General features: G+C 38.0%; 2 protein-coding genes across 9 annotated transcripts in view; one reads left to right on the forward strand and one right to left on the reverse strand.

The window, feature by feature from the left end:
- LOC107658592 (histone-lysine N-methyltransferase SETD1B-A-like) overlaps positions 1-7546 on the forward strand; it is a 24089-nt gene extending 16543 nt beyond the window's left edge. For 3 of the 6 annotated variants that reach the window (XM_016447196.1, XM_016447197.1, XM_016447194.1), the window contains 11 exons: positions 863-1042; positions 1130-1223; positions 1372-1580; positions 1705-1786; positions 1881-2252; positions 2348-3727; positions 4500-4675; positions 4773-4898; positions 5005-5124; positions 5203-5340; positions 5425-7546. In XM_016447196.1, coding sequence (XP_016302682.1) covers positions 863-1042; positions 1130-1223; positions 1372-1580; positions 1705-1786; positions 1881-2252; positions 2348-3727; positions 4500-4675; positions 4773-4898; positions 5005-5124; positions 5203-5340; positions 5425-5598 — 3051 coding nt within the window. In that variant the 3' untranslated portion in view covers positions 5599-7546. The remainder of the gene's footprint in view (positions 1-862; positions 1043-1129; positions 1224-1371; positions 1581-1704; positions 1787-1880; positions 2253-2347; positions 3728-4499; positions 4676-4772; positions 4899-5004; positions 5125-5202; positions 5341-5424) is intronic. The other 3 variants (XM_016447198.1, XM_016447199.1, XM_016447195.1) reach the window with 3 other exon arrangements.
- Positions 7547-11366: 3820 nt separating this feature from the next.
- Positions 11367-21887, reverse strand: part of LOC107658593 (integral membrane protein DGCR2/IDD-like) — a 14504-nt gene continuing 3983 nt past the window's right edge. The window contains exons 2-12 of one of the 3 annotated variants that reach the window (XR_001630802.1): positions 21116-21148; positions 20735-20857; positions 18868-18954; positions 17841-18051; positions 17689-17765; positions 16070-16252; positions 15786-15989; positions 14762-14914; positions 14448-14684; positions 12598-13294; positions 11367-12483 (exon numbers count right to left, since the gene is read on the reverse strand). Coding sequence is in view for 1 of the 3 variants with exons in the window: in XM_016447200.1 (XP_016302686.1) it covers positions 13053-13294; positions 14448-14684; positions 14762-14914; positions 15786-15989; positions 16070-16252; positions 17689-17765; positions 17841-18051; positions 18868-18954; positions 20735-20857; positions 21116-21148 (1550 nt within the window). In the remaining 2 variants the exon portion in view is untranslated. Of the gene's footprint in view, positions 13295-14447; positions 14685-14761; positions 14915-15785; positions 15990-16069; positions 16253-17688; positions 17766-17840; positions 18052-18867; positions 18955-20734; positions 20858-21115; positions 21149-21887 lie in introns of all 3 variants that reach the window. The other 2 variants (XR_001630801.1, XM_016447200.1) reach the window with 2 other exon arrangements.

Below are 21887 nucleotides of genomic sequence, written 5' to 3' on the forward strand. Positions count from 1 at the left end.
AATTAAAATATGTAACTGATTGAACAAAAACAGTGGAGATCTGACAAAAAAAAAAACGGTCTCAGAGACTGTTTAATTTGTTTATTACAAATGAAAATGAAAGCACATCGAGTTGGCAGAGTGGATGCGGATCCATCACTCATGTCGTCCCCTGCTGGGCGGCGATCAAACGGGCAGGGCAGCGCTTTTCACAAGCGGAGATAGCTATATACGAATCGTGTCTTTTTTTTTTTTCTTATCTCGGTTCTTTTGTCGTAAGTTATGCTATATTACTCCATTAATTTATACTAGCATATACTGTATATGTCCGAGTCCGAGTCAAGTCTCGAGTCAAGTGACTCGAGTCCACACCCCTGGTAATTACACAAGACATAAATCATTCATTTAAAACGTGACCTATAAAGTTCTTTCTGTGCTTTAGTAGTAGTCATTTTCTCTCTTGAGAGCAGCTTGATAGCTCTGTCTATAGCTTAACAGCTTGAAATCTTAAAGACACAGAAAGTGTTTATAAATGGGTGCGTATGAGCATTTTCCAGTTGTTTGTATCAAAGTTTGCAGCAATAATTCTGTGGACTGCAGAATAAGAGGATTGTCAAGAGGATTGTGGGAAAATCAAGAGACACAGAGCAGAATACAGTACAGAAGCCAAGTCTGTCAGACCCCGAACAATGTTAGGTAGGTTATTCCAGAGTTTGGGCGCTAGTCCAAGTCTCAAGTAGTCGAGTCTCAAGTCTTCTTTAATTATGTCGAGTCGAGTCGCAAGTCATCAAATTTGGGACTCGAGTCCGAGTCAAGTCTCGAGTCATGTGACTCGAGTCCACACCCCTGATTATCTGTCGTCATCATGTTTCTGCACCTGCAGGCTACACTTACACCTGTGAAGACCGGTGAGGGCAAAGATGACGAAAAAGAACGGGCCAAACCCAAAGAGACCATATCCTCTAGCTTACTGGAAAACTGGAACAAGGTTGAAGGTCTGGGATTCGAGGGAATAGGTCTCAGCATAGGCCTGCGCAGTGCCATCCGGTTGCCATCCTTCAAGGTACCAAACTATCACCAGGTGTTTTTGTTAGTTTGCTGTTATACTTTAAAAGTTGCTCATTATCAATTGCTACTCATTTGTTTGCAGGTTAAGAGGAAACAGCCCCCTGAGCCAACATCTACCAATGACAATAAGAGGGTGCGACCATCCACACCTGTCGATGATGAACTGGAAGATGAAGGTGTGTGCTTGACATACTTGCCCAGTTAATCAGATTTCTGTTCTTTAAACTGAAACATGGACCACTTATTCAAACTGAAAAACTGTTGGCTTTAAAGTGACAATGCTTTACAAGGTCTCATGCCATTTCTGTAAACTAACTTGGTAAGGTCGGTTGTCAGAATCAGAAAGAACAGATCTTCGCCCAGACGGATCCAGAACGGATGGCGGTGGTTCTTCTGCCAAGCGAAGGCCAGCCAGACCTCTGGAGCTGGATAGCGAAGGCGAGGAGGAAACCTCTGGCAAAGAGGAGTCATCACCTTCAGATCATGAAGAGGAGCCAGTGGAAGATGCCTCTGAGAGGTTGTCCTCTGGCACGGTGAGCACCAGTCCACAGTATTTCTTAATAAACCTTAATCAAGTGTAGGTATCAGGCTCTATGTACAATGTACTATATATGTACTATGTACTTATTTGAGCCTAATATAGACATGCCTTCTTAGGTTATGGAGGACGAAGAAGATGATGAAAAGAAGAGCGAATCAGACTCCAGCGAGAGTGAATCATCTGACTCATCAGATGATGGTAATGAGTTTAATGGCTTGAGGTTGATAAATATTGTGCCCTTGTGGTCACTGTAATTGGCCTGAGGTATTGACCTTCACTATTTCCCCCCCAGAATCTTCTAGCTTATCATCCTCCTCCAAATCTGATTCTGATTCCTCTGGGAGCGAGAGCTTGTCCGACTACGAATCGAGTTCAGGGGAGGAAGAGGAGGAAGAAGAAGAACAGGTAGAGGGTATGGAGGATGAAGATGAAGCCGATGCACAAATCTCATCGTCGTCCTCGTCTTCCACATCCTCATCTTCTGAAGAGGAGGATGTTGATGTAAAAGCTCCCCCCACAGGACCACCACCAGAAGAGGAACCAAATGAGTTGGGCAGGCTGGAAGCATTAGATGAGGCAGAGATCGATCACAAACATACTGTGGTGAGCTCAATCAAGCCTGGAGTTGAAAACGTGTGGCCCCCATCACCCAAAGGATTGCCAGGTCAGAGTCTTGACTGTTTTTTATCCTGATGTTCCTGTAGCAGTTGAGTATTCTGTGTTCAAGTCACATCATAATTGGTTGTCATTTCTTTTCAGCTGATGAACCCGACATTGATTTGGCCGTCAGTATTCCAGTGTCCAAAGCTGAAGCCACCCTGGAGGATGTCGGTAGCTTGCGGCCACCCACTCTAACAGGTTCATTTGCAGACAGTGATCAGGACACCCGACCAAAGATCCCTGCAGAAGATTTTCCCCAAACCCCTGGTCGTGATGGCCCAGTTTCCTTAGAATCAGAAGCCGCAATCCCTCGTTCTCTTCCTACGCCCTCAATGCACCTTCCATTTCCCCCCAATCATGCCCTTGAAGCTCGATCCCTTCTGCCGCCTCCTGAAGCTTTGCCAGATATGCCTGTCCGTGGGCGGTTGCCTACGGAAGAGGACATCCCACGCACACCAGGGAGAGATCTTATGGACAGACCCCGGGGTTTGGGCAAGTCTCAGAGCACTGATGCATTTCCTGTCACACCAGGAAGCGACACACCGCTAACAGGTAACAGCTTGAGCTCGCCGCATATTCCCGGCAGCCCTTTCTCTTATCCTGCTCAATCCCCTGTCCTCAGCGCTGGTATCCCTCGGACTCCGGGTAGAGATCTTACTTTCACCCCAGCTTTCCCTGACTCTGCTGCTTTATCTGCAGGCCTTCCCATTCACAGGAAGGTCTCGTCGGAGAGCTTGGAGGAGAAGTCTCTCTTTAAAGAGCCTCTACTCAGCGCCTCTCCTCATGCCAGCCTACCTAACAATGCCGTTTCTTCCCCATTCCCTGGTCCTCCCCTTCCTGCTGCTTCACTTCAGGAGCCACCTCTGCCTCCGCAAGGCTCCTCTCCCACTTCTGTAGAGACTTCCTCTTCTGCTGCTCCAAAAGACCTACCTGTTCCAATGATAGATGTTCCTGTGCCCTTAGATGCTACTCCAAGTAAAAGGAAACAGTGGCGCCCCAAGTCTAAAAAGGTACCTGTGGCCACCCCTCCAGATTCTGAAGAGCCTCCAGCTCCAATGGTGGACTCTTTACCTCCAGATCTACCAGTAAACGACCTGTACCCAGACCACCCTTCAGAGACCTTCAAAGGAGAAGATGGTGACTCCACAGTCTTGGAGGAAGAGGAAAACCAAACCCAGACAGTCATACCTGAGGTGGAAGACAGGTTGCTTTACGTCGAGGAACCTATTCAGAAGACGCGCCGACAGAGACGGGGCTGGCAAGAGTTGTTGTTATCCATGCACTCCCCTGTGATATCATCGCCCCGCCCCAGCTTCCTACCCCGCTCAGAATTTGAGGAGATGACCATCTTATATGACATCTGGAATGACGGCATTGATGAGGAGGACATCTGCTACCTTAAGATAACTTATGACAAGATGCTGCAGCAGGACAATGGCAACGACTGGCTCAATGACACCCTCTGGGTCCACCATCCTCATATCCTTTACTTCTACAATGTTAAGGTGCAGTCACATTAGTGAAATTTAGCAGACAAAAAAGATCCATTGTCTTTTATCAATGATAATTACTTTTTAAGTGTAAAATCCTATTAAAGTGGCTGTTGGTAACATCTGTGACCCTAGTGGCAGCAAATGGAATTAAATTATAATAAACAATGGAAGGTTTGGGGGAGTGTTTGGCAGGGTAATTTAGTTCCTTTTGCAATTTAGTTTGGTGCCACTAGGTGTGAAGAAAGTATGCCCCTTGTGGCTCCAAATGGAATAGCAGAATTGAATTGCAGTTCTTTGGTTGATGTTGAAAAATAGAACCCCAGTGTTGGGCTGCACGATAAATCGCATGCGATATTTAATGCGCGTCTTGTTAGTAAAGTCGGTTCTGTAATTAGCGGTAAACTGACAAGCTGCGCTAAACCATGTTCATATATGATTGTGGTTTAGCGCAGCTTGTCAGTGAACAACGGCTCTGTGTAGTAAATGCTGCTCCATGTGAAAGCACGCACGTGATGGAGATTTACCGCTGATTACAGAACCGGCTTTACTAACAAGATGCACATTAAATATCGCATGCGATTTATCGTGCAGCCCTACCCCAGTGTTCACATTTTTGGGACCGTCTTACTCGTTGACAGTATTGTGATAAAAAAAAATTATTACATCCACTAAAATGAATTGCTAGTATTTGCAGACCTGTAATGTGGAGACGTATCTGTTCATATAAAGAAAGCTGTATTTTCTTGACTCCTCTGAACCTACCAACATGGGCAGCACATCAGGGCTGAAGAAGAAGCGGAAAGAGGATGGTATACGCGACCATGTCACCGGCTGCGCCCGCAGCGAGGGCTACTACAAAATCGACAAGAAAGACAAAATGAAGTACTTGAACAGCTCACGCCTGCAGTCCGAAGAGCCTGATGTGGACACTCAGGTGGGCCGCAGTGATAAAATACTGGAGTTTACTCACAATCAATACTTCATTAAGCTGGTTTGCTGAAGGTTTTGATGTTGATTGTGATTTCTCACAGGGGAAGAGTATTCCAGCACAGCCCCAAGCGTCCACTAGGGCAGGTTCAGAGCGGCGGTCTGAACAGCGCCGCCTGCTGTCATCCTTCAGCTGCGACAGTGACCTCCTCAAGTTCAACCAGCTCAAGGTAAGACAAGCGAAACCCAGCTATTCATATCTTGCATATCCTGCAAAACATCACCAATCAAATTATGAGCCAAGTCAAAATCTAATGATTCACAACTTCTACACAGTTCCGTAAAAAGAAAATCCGGTTCTGTAAAAGTCACATTCATGACTGGGGATTGTTCGCCATGGAACCTATTGCTGCCGATGAGATGGTTATCGAATACGTTGGCCAGAATATCCGACAGGTGAGCGTGAAGTTAACCAAACTTTCAGCATCACTGCTTATTGGCCGGTCTGTTCGTAATTTCCCCATCTCTTTGCAGGTTATCGCAGACATGCGAGAGAAGCGCTATGAGGAAAAGGGCATCGGCAGTAGCTACATGTTCCGTGTGGATCACGATGCCATTATAGATGCAACCAAATGTGGCAACTTCGCCCGCTTCATCAATCACAGTTGCAATGTGAGTTTGCTTGTACGTTTTTTAAGAAAAGGTCAATTTGAAGGCAAAAACCTTATTAATGGTGTCCTACTTTATGTTTCCCAGCCAAACTGTTATGCCAAGGTCATCACTGTGGAGTCACAGAAAAAGATCGTCATCTACTCCCGGCAGCCAATAAATGTTAACGAGGAGATCACCTACGACTACAAGTTCCCCATCGAGGACGAGAAGATACCGTGCCTCTGTGGTGCAGAAAACTGCAGGGGAACCTTAAACTAACCCCCAACGTATAGGTGAGAACTATTTTAAAAACATGCACTGCCCATCAACAAGCCCAGACGCCCCATCTTCTGGAGCTACAGAGGAAATAGTGGGTGAAATCCAACACATCCACTGGATATATCGTGCAGCTAAGTGCCTGGGACTTCTTTTTTGTACTTTTTCATGATTGTTTACGAATTACAGGTGCTCTTTCAAGCATAAAAAATGAGTTTTCTACCACTCTTCCATTGACCTCTTTGGAAATGGACTTATTCCCCCCCCCCCAAATATTTGGGCACTCACTTTGTTGTCTGCCCATTTGGCACAGTTTGTCTTTGCCGTGGAGCTCCTGCTCCTCGTCAGTCCCCTTCTGTTCTGCAGTTTGGTTATGGAGAGACCTTCCCGTCCCCGAACTTGGACCCCAAACACTTTAAGCTGCTCACGTTTGTCCCACAGGCACAAAATTCAGTTTTAATTCAGTTTTGTTCTCCCAGCTCAACTTGCATGAAGTTTAGTTTATTTTTGGACTTCACTGTAACATGCCCACAAGGTTAGCATTTATTGTGACACTAACCATTGTTGGGGGAATTGGGCCAATTGTCTTCAGTTTGCAGAACGTTCAACAAAAGCACACCTGTGCCGGCCACAAAACAAATCAGTAGAAAAGGTCCACAGCTCAGGCAAATTTACACAAAGCGAAATGCTCCTACGATATTTCAGCCTAGTGCTGCATGTGGCACCTACTGACTGGACCTTTCTTAAAGGATAAAAGCAAATCAAACAATACACTACACTTTCTTTCATTTATTCAAGCCATTTTTACAACCATTTCTGCCATCTTTGGATTTGAGCGTGTCTGCTGCCCTCTAGCTTTTGTAAGGTGCAAAGACCGAAAGCTGCTTGTCTTCAATCAGATTCCACTTTAAAGTTGTACAGCTTAGTATTAACTCTGCATTTGTCATGTCAGCTCACTATTTCAGCAGATAAACATGCAGAGTTCCAATTGGGTTCATGCATATTCAGTCACTAATGCTGAATTTTCTATTATGGAGCGAATCTCACCAATATGATGCTGCTATTCTGCAAATGTATGTTCCTAATTTTCTCCACCTGTTCACTTTAAGATGGCGAAATCCACCTGCACTGGTTTCAGCTTGGGTTTTCATAGTATTTGGAGTTCTCTGTGAGTGCGGTAACTGGCACACAGCACTGATGCTTTTCAAAGAGGTTGCCCAGGCACCAATTCAACTAATAAATCTAGTCTAAGTAGATGCACCGATGTTTAGGATATCAGACCCTGGAGTATTAGGTCCGTCGATCTGAAACCATCAGCAGTGGACCCAGAAAATCAAGTATAAGTTGAATAGAGTGCCAAATATGTACTTTAATGTGTCACGGCTCTAAAGGCAAACCCTCTTCCATTTGTCTTCTCCTATGTGTGTGTGTTTGTACGAATGACCTAAGTTCACTGGTACTTCGGGCGACCCATTTGAGGTCCTTCTGCATTTTGCTCAGTATTTAACCATCAAAAAGTTTGAAAAGCTATTACATCCTCATTCAGCCAAATTTCCCTTTGAAAGCAGAAGACTTTCAGATCTGCAAGGCAGCATGGTCACTGTGCTTGTCTTTGTGATTTGGTTATGTTTATAAATGCACTAGAGGCTTCCAACCTCCTATCAGGCCAAATGGCACTCACAAGACCAAGCTATGAAACGTGTCCTTTTGCGTTAGTTCACTCACAGGGTAAGGTCTCCCCTCTTTTTGAGATTTTTCTTTTTAAATATGTTTATATTGTACAGGATAATAATGGTTTGTATAAAGGAATGAGACTTTTTTTATCATGATGGGGAGTGATGATGCATCGTTCTGCTTTTATGAGCGACAAATGGAGTATTTAAAATGAATATTTTTCAGGGATCATTATATGAAAAAGGGGTTGAATAGCTAATTTAAAGAAAATTATGCATCTTGTACATAAAACAGATTTGTACTTCCTTTTGAAAGATTGTTGCAAGGGACATTGGTGAAATTGACCTTTATCCAGTCTATTTATTATACCACAATTGTATGGAAAAAAGATCATGGAAAAATAAAGGATTTTTTTTTCAACCGCCTTGTCTTGGAACTAATCTTTTAATCATGTCTCACATTTATGTGAAGTTTATTAATCCGGATGTTTTATCTTGGCGAGTTCCTGTGTACAGCGTTAGCAGGAGCAGGATTTCAAATGTGAGTTTAATTACGATTAATAACTTCACATATTTGTGTCAGTAGGAGGTCTAAAGCACACTGGGTTCTCACCATCTGCCCTTCAAATTGCCTTACATAACTCATAGCTCTAGTCATAGGTTTACCCTTTACTGTTCGGACTCAGCTATTGTTTGTAATGTATTTAGTTTCTACTCGCATGGTTCAGCCAAAAAAATAATAATAATAATTCCGTCATCAGCTGAACAAAAACATGAGTAGATTCTTTAACAATTCATTGTCTCTCTCTCTCTCTCTCTCTCTATATATATATATATATATTAGCACAACCGCAAATGTTTACAGAAAAAATCGTAAAAACAACGCAGTTTACGTAAGAAAAAAATCTGGTGACGAACAGTATCGTTTTACAGTAATGTTGTAGTTAAACATTTAATGGTTTTTGTTATATTACATTATTTTATAAATTGTTACCAATTAAACTAAAGAACAGTCATTTATAGGCAAGTAGTCGTTGATGAGGTCCACTTCAGAACCTCAGCTGAAATAGTGACCGTTCTGTTAGTGAGCAGCAGGGAATGACCTCACTGGCCAGATTGGCAAACCTAGTAACCTGAAAGAGACCGACACAAGGGCTCTTTGTGTGAGTGAGCAGTGCCCCGTGTCAGTAACAGGACGTGAAGAAGGGTATGAGCACTACAACAATACACACGTGTGTGTGATTGAGCTAGTCAAAATAGACAAAACACACCGATAACAATGTCATTTTATTTAATCTTTATTATTTGTAAAAGAGCACTTTGCACTTGATAGCTCTGCTATTGTATATACATCAAATAGTTTGTCTCCTGAGGTAAGTTTGTATTTTTCACATAACTCATTCATTGGTTTATCTATATAGGTGAGCATACTTTCACAAACGTCCTTTAAACTTTATTACATTTTATCTTTCTACTATAGGGTATTATATGAAATCCCACTATGCAGCCTTTGTGTGGGAAAAGGCTTTGAATGATCAAGTTCACTAAGAATGAATGAGGGGAAATACGTAAATGGGGATACCACTAAGGATTTATTTATTTAGTCATTTAGCAGAGGCTTTTATCCAAAGCGACTTACAAATGAGGACAACAGAAGCAATCAATTGTAGTATTAAAACATCTAAAAACAGATCCAAAACTAAAACTTTATAAATACTACTTATACACATTTTAAAAATGAAGTTAAATAAAAATGAGAAATGCATACAACAAAATTTAAAAACAACATTTAAATGAAAAACTAAAATAAAGCTAAAAACAATTCAAAATATTTAAGAACAAAAGGTATGTGTATAATAATGATTCTAACAGAACACTAAGCCAAACACCAAAAAACAACTACATATGTGTATGTACAACCATACACACATACATATGTACATACACATAATTTATAAATAATTATAAATTCAATATATATATATTATTTCATTTCCATTTAGTTTGTTGAAATAAATAACAAATACAAATAATACAAATCAAACGACAGTACTGATAAACTTACAAATAATTAACACAATCGTTCTTGGTCAATTACAATTAATTATAATACCATTTAAGGCCCGTTCACAGCAAGGACGATAACTAGAAATTATAAAGGTTGAATAATCGTTCTAATGCTAGTAGAATAAGTCCACCAAAACTCTAAGGACAATGACACAGAGGACCGATATCGTTGGAATCACCTCAGAACGATTTATTTTCTAGCTGATGAGCAATAAATACATTCGCTGCATCCGAAATCGCATACTATATAGTAGGCGAAAAACATTATCTCTGCTGTCCCAATGTTTATACTATCCACACTAAATAGTATGTGTAACCTTTGGGTTACGAGTCCGACTCTCTAACCATTAGGTTTAGATTATATTTATCTAAAAGTATTTTAATAATAATAATTATTATTATTAATAATAGTATAACAACATTATTTTTTAATAATACTATTGTAATTAATAATAATAAATATTAGTTGGTATGCATTTAATTGATCAAAAGTGACAGTAAAATGTAAAAAAAAACGCAAATAAATGCTGTTCTTTTGAACTTTCTATTTTGAACTTTCTATTTATCAACAAATGATAATAATAATGATAATGTTTCTTGAACATCAAATCAGCATATATTAGAATGGTTTCTGAAGGATCATGTGACACTCTAGACTGGAGTAATGATGCTGAAAATTCAGCTTTGCATCACAGGAATAAATTCTATTTTTTTAATTTATTAAAATATTTGTAATTATTTAATTGTTTCTCTTTACCTGCCTCGGTGAGCAGAATGATTACATGAATGATTTTTCAGATGCCACTTGATTTTTTATTTTGTATTTAATGTCTAAATAAATTTTTGGGGGCACTGAATATAAAATATAGTTCTTATGAAACAATACATCTCATCACAATTGTGAAACAGTAAATCCTTTATTTGGGAATCTCACCGATGTCTAATCTCTCAGGGATCCAGAATTCCCAGGAGGCTTGAGGAATGGCTTTTACGTCAGAGAACTGAGTGATTCCTTACATTGGGGATCCCCCTGCTGGCTCACATGACATTAAAGAGTGATGGATTTCCAGGACGGACAGGGAAATCTCGGAGAAGGCATTAGAATGTTCAAAGGAGTCATCACACTCAAAAGAATCAAATAAGACATTATGAGATCTTAACCCCACAAACCCACTGTCGTCATCTGAAACAAGTGATCTGAAACAAACGTGACTGTCCTTCATGGTACAATTTATTTGGCATTTGATTAGATGTACATTTACTTTAGAGAAAGAAAGAAAAAAAAAAAGCCCTGTGACAAAAAAAAAAAAAGCAGTACATGACATAAAAGAAGAAAATAATTCAAGAATCAACAAATTCACCGACCGCTGCATTCTACATAAATCATTTCATGCTTTTTCCCCCCTTGTTGCACCACAAAGTCTATCTAGAAGAAATCATATACTTTATTTTTAAAAAAAGTTTGCAAATGGGAGTTGGGAAGAGAGGAATCCAGATGTGAATCGAACCTCGGTTTGGAGACGAGCGTCTGTAAGTATAGCAGAAATGAAGAGCAGAAGAGACGTCCTCTCTGCATGCACAAAAGAGAAAAACATGCAACCGGAGGTCTGCAAAACATTCATGCCAACTTTTACATTACACATGACCAGTTCACACGTTTAACACACACACACACACACACACACACACACACACTCTCTCTCTCTCTCACACACACACACACACACACATACAAATTGATGTTCACAGGATCGTCTGTGCTGGTGAAACCCTGGAATTAAACGCAAAACAAAGACTACACAGTAAAAGAACATTTACCTGGATGACAAAAATGTCTTTATCCTCAATTATTCTGTCGCTGGTGATGGATCTTTAAAGAAATAGGAATCTGCTGGCTGACTTCACATTAATGCGTCTTTGTATTTCAGCCCAACACAGTAGGTCTAATGTGCTTTTGTTGTGCAAAAACATCTTTATCTTTGTACAAACTGCCTGATTATCATTTAGTTTGGGCATTTTTCCAGTCAGAAAAAAAATCATATTCCTTTATACAAAAAGCAGTGTTCGTTTCAGCGAGCAACAATGCAGACCAAATCTAAATCTATCCCTCAATTTCATAACTTGCGTATTTGATTACACAATTCATTCAATGGAAATACATTGTCCAAATGGCAATTAAGTAGTCTGTAAATTGGTAAATTACTAAAAAAAATAAATAAAAGCGTTTTGCTCTTACATACATTTATATTTATGCACTCATGTGTGCAAATATACACTCACATTTACTTAGTGTCAAGTAATGAACCGTTGTTATTAGTGATTTACATTGAAATAATGTGAGAGCATATAATTTACAGGTGCTGAAAACGAAAAAATTCAACATAGGCAAATCTAAACACACAAATCCTAACTCAGGACCTCAACAAGAAGAAATATCTATTTCAAACACTATGATTTGCTTCAGCACACCGTCTAAGATCAGTTTGAGAGGCAAAAATGAGTGAAAATATTACGTAGAGAAATGTTGAGCTTTTTTTGTAACAGTTACATTCTATATCCAAAATGTATATTAGTGCTGGATGAATCTTATGAAGAAATGACCAGATCATATTTTACCACAAAATAAATAAAAAGTTCTATTTTGCATAAATATTCCTTCCCCCAATTCTTATTACCACAATGAAAATAATAATAATATTTTTGTATTTATTGTTTCAGCATTACGGTCATGAAATAAATGAAATATTGTGTGAATATTGTTTGAAATATTGTGGACCACTGAACATTTTGAAGTAGTTTTGGTGTGTTTCAGTGCCATGAAAATAATGTCAGGATGCAAAAAAGAAATGGTTTAATATGCTTCTATGCAAAATATAATCTCTTATTTTTGTCTTTCGTGAAAACACGATTCTTATTATTATTATTATTGTAATTTCTTCACAACTTTTATGAGATTCACCTTTTTAGACTTGATCAAATGTGACATTGATGACACACCAAAATCCATTTTTCGACAAAGTTCACCTCCCAAAAGAATCTCACAAGCTTCTAGGCTGGTGATGACATTCTTTTCCAAAAACAAGGCGATGGATTTGCATCACCATGCCACAGCAGAACACTTCAAAGTGGCTGAAACTCGTACCTCCATCTAAAAGAATCACATTTTTTTCTTTGTTTTTTTAGTTTGTGCTACTGATCCGACAGACAGAAATGTAAAAACCAGACATCACAGAACTCCAGATAATAATATGGTATCACTCACATCCAAACGGATCCTTCCCGTAGAGACGGACAAGTGAACGATCACCCAAGAAAAGGTTCCGAAGGGTCAGTTTGGACAGAGCAGTAATGAGTCAAGGAAAAATAGCTTCTTTGTGCCAGGAAAGAGTCAGTGTGCGGGACACGATTCCAGTGAGAGAACGTCAGGTCGTCTTGATTACACCACTAAGGCCTAAAAAGTCTGTTTGTCAACCGGTTCATTCGTTCAAAGTGTGATCGACACATGTCAGTGTAAACCTCACAGAGAGGTGCTTTACTGGCCCTCTTTACATGTGACGCTCAAGCTGAAAAAACGCTGAATAAAAACCCGAAACAAGTGTCTTTTCATTCGTGTCTGAAGTCTTTGCTCTAAACAGGAAATCGTCCTCGAGTCCTACAGCTTCCAATACCTTCAGTTAGTAAAGTCTTGACATGTACCCAATGATCCTATGATGTGCCCTACACCACGGTGCTGAGCGAGGGGCCGCTGCAGTCTGCGGTGGAGCTCTCCGTGATGCTGCTCTCTGATTCACTGGGGGTGTCTGGAGACACCAGCAGGGTGTTGCTGTCGATGGAGTCCTCGCGCTCCTCCAGGGGCGGCGGCGGCGGCGGGGCAGGGAGCGCAGGCTCGGGGAAATCCCTCTGGAGAGAGTCGATCGCGCCACTCATGAGACCAGTCGCCAGCGGAACACTGGTCCGTCCTGCAGAGAGAACAGGAGGTCAACGAAGGGTCATCCAAAACCTAGTGAGCTGCACTGCTGTCTAGTGTTTGATATTGTTAACTAAAACCAACTATTAAAAATGACATTTCCATTGACTGAAATAAAGCTAAAATAAAATGAAATACAAGTATTAGATGAAAAGTGCAAGCATGCAAGCAAATGTAAAATTATACAATATTTTAATTTGAAGTACCAAAATTAGAAAACCTAAAAGTGAAGAAAAATTACGTTTTGCATTTTTCTACATTTACATTAAAAAATAAAATTTAACAACTGAAAATCTAAATGAATAAATGTAATTAATAAAACTGAAATAAAAAGAGCGCCAAATAGAAATATAGAAAAAATAGAAACATTTTAAAAATAAAGCGCATATCAAAAAGGACTACAACTGAAACTAAAATAAAAAAAACAAAAATTAAAAGCTAATTCAAAATATTAATAAAAACTATAAAACCATATAAATAATACTAATACTGAAATTGTATTTTCTTAAATTATTTAGAACTGAGCATAACTGCAAAAACAATTAAATGCATAACAGAAATGATCATTTCAAAATGTTTTTTTTAATTAAAAGTTATTTATTTATAAATATTAAAAATTAAAATTAAAATTTCAAACGATTTTTTTTTTTTCAGTTTCCACGAGTTTGCCACACAAATGAGCAATATTCAAGTGCTGAAGAGATTTACAATTAATTCCAATAGTTTGATTATAGCATTGTTATAAGCTAATGTTCTCTAATACATAAAAAACACACATATACACAAATATTGTGTAAAATGGTTATAATCAACACTTTTCAGTATTAAATGCAATATAATATTTGCAAATGATATTCCTCTTGAGTATTTTTGGGGGGATACACCACAAAATGCATTCTGGTTTTGCTTTATTTGCAAAAGATACATCCGATGATTCCTTACAATTTGGCCATAATTGGGTATCTTAGAATGTAGGATAAACATAATAAAGTTGTCTATATAAGCAGCTCACTAGGTTTTGGATCTGAGCTCTAGAGTGTGATCCATAAAACAAATTAATTTAAGATGATAAATGATTAATTGCATATGTATATAAAAGACCTAAAAACACAGTGTTACTGTTGTTAATCTTTGTAAAAACATACCAAGGTCCATGTAGAGGATGCTGTCTGGGTTGATGGAGGCCTCATATGGAGGAGGAGGGTCATCGGGGTGGTGGATATCTGGGTATTTGTAAGCAGCATAAGGGGGTGGAGGCTCCTGGAAGTGAAAAGCTCCACCTTCACCATCATCAGAGAGGTGCAGAGGTGTCAGGCCCGTCCCGAACACATCCGCCCCGTAGTCAAAGCCAGGGACCCTCCGCCCCAGATTAAAATGGTGCACTGTGAAAGACAGCGATGATTCAGAAAAACAGCACTTTACCATGTGCATATAATCAGCTGATCACACAGGGCCTTACGGTTTCCTCCAATGAGGGTTTCGATGCGTTCCCGCCGGCGCTGTCTCAGTCTGTGCACCATGAAGAGCAATAGCGAGAGGATGAGGAAGGACGAGATGCAGCTCACGATGAGCCTCATACCGCTGGCCATAGAGTCAAACAGACTGCTACCATCTGAAAACAAACAACACTAATGAGATTTACCTCTACCAGACCACAGCCTGACACTAGGAATGTGTGTGATTGAAAGTATACTGCTGACTGCACACTGAACAGTAAATACTACCTAGAACTTATCTTAAAAAGTAACTGAAACAATATGCAGTAGTAATACGCATATAAACCAGCAGATATTTGGTCATAATGCACCAGATTTTTGTGCATTTTGTGTACACAATGTGTAAAAATAAAAAAAATAAAAAATAAAAAAAGAATTATATAATTATTTAAATAATAATTATTTCAAAGTAATTGAAATATAGCTAAATTAAAATAAAATATACATATTAGATGAAAAATCTAATAAAAAAAAAAGTTTAAGCTGAAGTACTAAAACTAAACCTGAAAAAATTTAAGCACATAGAAACGCTTTTAAAAAACGACTAATAAAAATTACATAAAATGACTAAAACTTGAACTAAAATTCAAATAAAAAAATAAAATAAAAGCTAATATAGCTAATAAAATATACAATAAAATATAAACAACACTAACTATAAGAATTTATATAAAAATGTCTTCTTGTAAATTTTGTCTGTCTATTAAAATAATGGTAGTTTGCCAGTCCACACATATCAAGAGAATCTAGCTTTACAATAAGAGAAAGCAGAGTAGCTCCACGTAGTGGTGAGACTTGGGCACTTCACTCCGCAAACATGGGTGCAAAATCACATATGGTGCACATTTAAAGATGTATCTTCATTTAAATACACCTAAATAATAAATGATCTGTCCCCTAACCTTCAACTGTAATACAGGCATTAAATTCAAGCACACACAACTGGCATGCAGTTCACACTGTGATTTGGAGAGATCATGAATGTACCGGGATCCAAGCAGGTGAACTTGCAACACTCTTTAGGGTCCTTGCGGAAATGCTGGCAGCCCTGCGGGCGCTCACACAAGGCGGCCACACACATCTCCGGCTCTCCGTCGTGGCACGTGCAGCTCAGACACGGGTCGCCCCCTTTAGGTGTGAAATAATAGCCCTCGTTCACCACGTTGTCTTTGATGTCCACACACGTTTGTCCTGGTGAAGAAACCGGTCAGATTGATATCAATACATTAGTACTAACAGAATGCTAGCAAACAATACGCTGCTGGACGTACTTCTCTTGCAGAGGAAGGGGAATTTTTTGTAGCAGTTTTCGGCGTGCCAGCTGTGCAAGCCCCGCTCGTTCATGCTCTTGATCTGAAAACGCTGCAGCTGGGCACAGAATACATTATCCTGGGTGGGGTTCGCCTCGCCGAAATTAGCCAGACCCTCCGGAGGCAAAAACACCTGCATGGATCCTGTGAGGAACAGACAGACGGATGAGAGTCGCCATTTTTGGGAACAGTTCCAAACGCCAACAGATGTGGAAAAAAAAAAAAAGGATTTTCTTCATAAGTTAAAGAAATAGTTTAGCCAAAAAAAGAAAATTCTGTCATTGTTTACTCACCCTCAAATGTCATTTGAAATCAGTGTTGTTATTTTTAGAACTAAAACTATTAAATGTCATGTACGTTAAAATTTAACCTTAAACTTAAGTGAAAATGATAAATGTTGCTTTGGCAACTGTAAGTTGAAAATAAGTTGAATTTAAAGTATTAAAATGACTACAATTAAAATAATAAATTAAAGCACATATTAATACTTATTTATAAAAATAATAATAAAAAAAATACTTAAAAAAATGACAAAATTACTAAATCAAACAAAACTAAATCAATAAAAATGACTTAAAAAAAAAAAAGACAAAATTACTAAACCAAATAAAACTAAATTAAAATGAAAACTGAAAATATAAAATAAAAGCCAACTATACAATGACTGAAAGTAAAATAAAACAAAGCTAAACAGAATAATAAAAAACTAATGAAAATGACAGAAGTACATATATTACTAAAATATAAAATAAGGATAAAGAAAGCTAATTTAAAATGTTAATAAATACTCGAAATGTAAATAAAATCATAAAAAATTCAGATGAAAATGATTTGCTGAAATCATCAGAGTACATTACAGAAATAGTGATGTTTGATCTTTCCAATGAATCAACCGATTCATTTCACAAAACCAGTCTGAATGATTCGTTCACAAATTAAAGTGATCTGATTATTGAGTTCAACTCACTGATTCACAATTAACAGCCTACTGGACCATTTTCTGTGAATAGCAACTTAAATTTCATTCTGTTCTTCACACTAAGTTATGGTAAGACTTCGTAAGACTTGAAATACAGCACACAAGTCTTTAGGACCACTTTTTTTTTTTATTGTGCTGTGTAACAGCTCTGGCCCTCATTCTCTTTCATTACAATGAAAACAGAGGCAAAGTTATTTTTGTTTGACATGAGGGTGAGTTTTTCAGTTCCCTGTATTTCTTAAAATTAGGGATGTAATGATGAAGTGCGAGCCGGTTGAAAATCGATTCAAATATGTGACAATTCAAATCGGTTGAGATGCTAAACAAATCGCGATTTATTTAGGGGTAGGAGTTTATATGAATGTATGTCTGAGGGAACTTACTGTCTTTAGAAAAGTTCAGATGGTATTTTTTAATTTTCATCTTGCCTCTGTATAATGCATATTACAGTTCATAAGTGCAGCACTGCTTTGTTTACAGCGGAAACCAAGGAAACGCTTTAAGCGCCACCTGCTGGCAGAGAGTGAATCTGATCGAATCGAATCGTGAGTTGAGCGAATCGTTACATCCCTACTTAAAATAATTTGAGATAAAAACCAACCTTTATATGCCACTTCCCAACGGCCCTCGAGCGAATGATTCTGGTTGGTAATCACATACTGATATCCCACCCAGAACCTGCAACGACAGAGAACATCCACAGCGTTGAGAACTTAAAACTGTAAAACCTCATCTCTTCCTCAGAAAACTCACTTGCACTGGTCCTTTCGCTCGCACACTTTCTCATCGAAGTCCACCTCGATCTTGAGGATGAACTGCAGCTCTTCATTGGTGCTGAACGTCGCGAGGGAGCCGTTGACCTTCTGACAGGTTTCCACCGCCTGCCAGTAGTTCTCGCTCCTCAGGTAGACTTTATAACAGCTGGCTGTTTTTTCATAGTGGTGCCAGTCGCTCGGACACTTCCCTGTGTTTGGAGCGGGAATTACATTATTTAAAAAACATCATCATTTCCACATAACTTCTAACACCCTACAGTGGTGTTCCATTATATTCATATTTATATATAAATGGCACCCTTTTATGTTCTCTTATGTTCCCCAAGGCTGCATTTATTTAATACAAAATAAAGTAAAAATCGTATTATTGTGAAATATTATTACAATTTATAATATCTTATTTTCTAATATATTTTTAAATGTCGTGATGCAAAGGTGAATTTTCAGCATCATTACTCCAGTCTTCAGTGTCACATGATCCTTTAGAAATCATTCGAATATGCTGATTTGCTGCTCAAGAAACATCTCTTCTTATTATTAATGTTGAAAACAGTTTTGATGCCTAATATTTCTGTGAAAACTATGTCCATATATATAACATAACATCATAAAATAACAAATAAAATGTTCAAAAGAATGGAATTTCTTTGAAATAGAAATCTTTTGAAACTTTTAACCAATTTAATGCACCCTTGCCGAATAAACGTATTAATTTCTTAAAAGAACTGATTCCAAACATTTGAACAGTAGTGTATATAATATACTGATCTATCTCTAGTGTAATAAAAACAACAATAAAAATAATAATAATAATTATTATTATTATTAAAATGTGTCCTCCTGCTGCACAGGTTAAGCTCTTATTTGTGTATGTGATTTTGTACATTTATTTGATTCGTTTTTTTTGTATTGTTTTTATGTGATTGCTAAGGGAAATGTTGAGTAATGTAAAAACAGCACATCTTCACAGCATATGTGTTTAAGGAGATCAGGAAGGGTCTTACTGTTGAAGCGCACTGGCTGAGCGACTCCCATGACATCCTCCACTGGCTCAAAACCGTTGCTGTAACGATACCGCTCCTCCTTTATTGCTGCAAGAGAGCGAAATAAGGAATATCAGAATGCAGCTTGAATGCAAGAACAGATTCTCTTGAATAAGGTAAAATATACTCAGCTGAAGCATAAATCATCTGTGGAAATGATCTATATTTGTCTGGAAGGATAACATTCAATAAGATGCTACAGGGTAGGTCATTAAAACATCTTTTCAACCAATCAGTCGATCCAGTTCACAAAACCGGCCCGAAAGATTTGAACTCAGTGGCCTTATCCTCAAAAACTATGAACAAAACTACGACAGTTAAAGGAATATATGACCTAGACTAGCTAGATTACCTATGCGCTCAGAGGTGTTTTTTTTTTTTTTTTACAAAATTATTTAAAAAAATGTTTTTGTTGTTTAGGTCTATAAAGTTCATGGTTATATTATATGTATTAAAATTAATAATAAATGTTATAAAAAAAAAATTTAAACTAATAATTCATTTATATATTTTTATTTAAAATAAAAATATTTTGTGTCCACACTTGATGTCTGATGTAAAATCTGTGCCCTGAACCAAAAGCATTTGAGCAGCAGGTCTGCTAAGATAAAAACAGAGTTTCTAAGAATTATTAAACCACTTCCTCATTTCGTAAGAGAAGGAGCACTAAATCCGAAACGAAGATTGTAGACCAACCAAGAAATGAGCCAACAACTCCTGAGAACATCGACTCGATTACAACGATATCAGAAAAGAGCAGTGCAAATAATACAAGCATGAAATGAGTACGTAACCCTGCAGTGTTTTCTGTCTAATAATGATTACAACTGCAGTAAGCACGGCAGGGGTTAGACAAGAGTTCAGCAGACAGTAGTTATTTTTTAGACTTTTGATGATATTTAATCCTGATATTTATGCATTTGCTCTGAAATGGCTTAAAATGTGATATTTTTTTTGTCAGAAGAAATGTCATCTTTAACAAACAGTCAGTGTTGGCAAATTGCTCCATAACATTTAATGCAAGAACTAAAATACAGTAAAAAAAAAAAAAAGCAATAACAAGAACTGAATAAAAAACAAAAACTATAAAAAATAAAATAAACATGTAATAAACAATAAAAATGTTTTTCTATCACCAGCAAATTCCCTATGAACAAATATATTGTGAATATTCAACATATCACACATTCAACATATAAGTCCCATTGGACAAAGTATAAGAAATATGAAACGGCACCTTGCCGAAATGGACTTATTTTATCTCCTGCTACTGAAAGTGTCACTGAAGACTGCTAAACACATCATAAATCAAAGGAAGAGATATGAAGACCAATCAGTTGATAAAAACCGGCAAGATTCAAACAATCACATCACCACCTCAAAAAACCTAAAATATCCCAGACTACAGGTCTACATACAACCGCTTCCTGATTATCTGGCAACACCACCAAAACAAAGCCAATAATCCTCAGTGGGTTATTTTCTCTTGCATTCATGTGCTCGGGGTGTGATTCTGATCAGCAGTGCTTGAAGGAGCTACGAGACACAGATCACATGCTCAGTAAATCCGCTCTGTAATTCCTGTTATCCCATCCAGGAATCAGACTCGGAGCACCGTGTCTCACTCCAGGGTTAAGACACAGAAACGACAGCACACAAAATCCAGGGTGCCACGCACTGGCAAAATGACAAGACAAAACCCAATAAGCGGAAGTGAAAGCGTTCCTCATGTGGACATAAGCATGAGCGTGTTTTTAAAGTGCATTGCGCAAGAATGTGGCTGTGTGTGTGTGTGTGTGTGTGTGTGTGAGAGAGTGTGTGAACTTACTAGGGCAATCGATCTCATCGCTTTTGTCCTCACAGGCCGTCCATCCATCGCACTGCCAGGACAGAGGGATGCACTGCATTTTTCCGCTCCGGCAGGTAAACTGGCCAGGACTGCAGCGCTGATCTGAAACACAGACAATACACTGAGTGAAACTAATCTAGAAAGAGACAACCTGCAACAGAGACTCCATTACCTGTGATTAGAATTGAACATGATTTATTACACAACAGGAAAAGTCTCAGAATTTAGATTAACAGCCATTCAACGGCATCTAGGGACATCAGTGTCAATGTCAGGCTTAGCCAAATAAGGCTCAAACAGGGTCAAAGTGGCTGGTAACGCTCAAGATCATTTGTAAGAATTCCAAGGATCGCAGTTTACCTGGCAACAGTCTGGCCAGAGCGAGCCGTGGACCTGCGGGGGGAGAGGCAGATTTAGTGATTTCAGCAATATAACATTACCTAATCTCTGAAAGGCTCAAGGGACAATCTGTCTCCTGGTTAGCAGGGTATAAATAACAATAGATAGCACAGATACATCTACATTTGCAAACAAAAGTCAATGTAAATGACCAGAAAGCTCTAACGCATTTATTTTGTTCAAATGTGATCTTGCAAAGGCCCTAAAAATGTGAAATGATATCTTGCTTCAAGAAAGCAAAGCCTTAGAACCATAAAAAATGTAGACAAAATATACATTCTTATTAATGCTCAGGAAAAAGTATAATAAAGTAAAATAATAAATACATTAAGTTATATTCTTTTATGTTTAATAAAAAAAAAAACTCACATTAATAATACAAATACCAAAACTAACTCATTAGATAATACAATTTGCATAAAACCATCAAATATAAATTATATTTAATAACTATATATATACTGTATATAGTAGTTTAGAATAATTTATTTATATACACTACATTAAGTATAAAATAAATGTATATTTATTATTATTATAAAATACTACTAATTATAATTTATTACATTAATATTATACATTTTATTAAAGTATATATAATTAAGTTATATTCGTTTACATGTGTATAAAATAACAATAATTTTAATAATAAAACATACCAAAACTAACAATTCATTAAAGGGGTCATATGATGCGATTTAAATTTTTCCTTTCTCTTTGGAGTGTTACAAGC

Source organism: Sinocyclocheilus anshuiensis, unplaced genomic scaffold (genome assembly GCF_001515605.1).
Source record: "Sinocyclocheilus anshuiensis isolate Anshui unplaced genomic scaffold, SAMN03320099.WGS_v1.1 scaffold343, whole genome shotgun sequence".
Classification (NCBI taxonomy): domain Eukaryota; kingdom Metazoa; phylum Chordata; class Actinopteri; order Cypriniformes; family Cyprinidae; genus Sinocyclocheilus; species Sinocyclocheilus anshuiensis.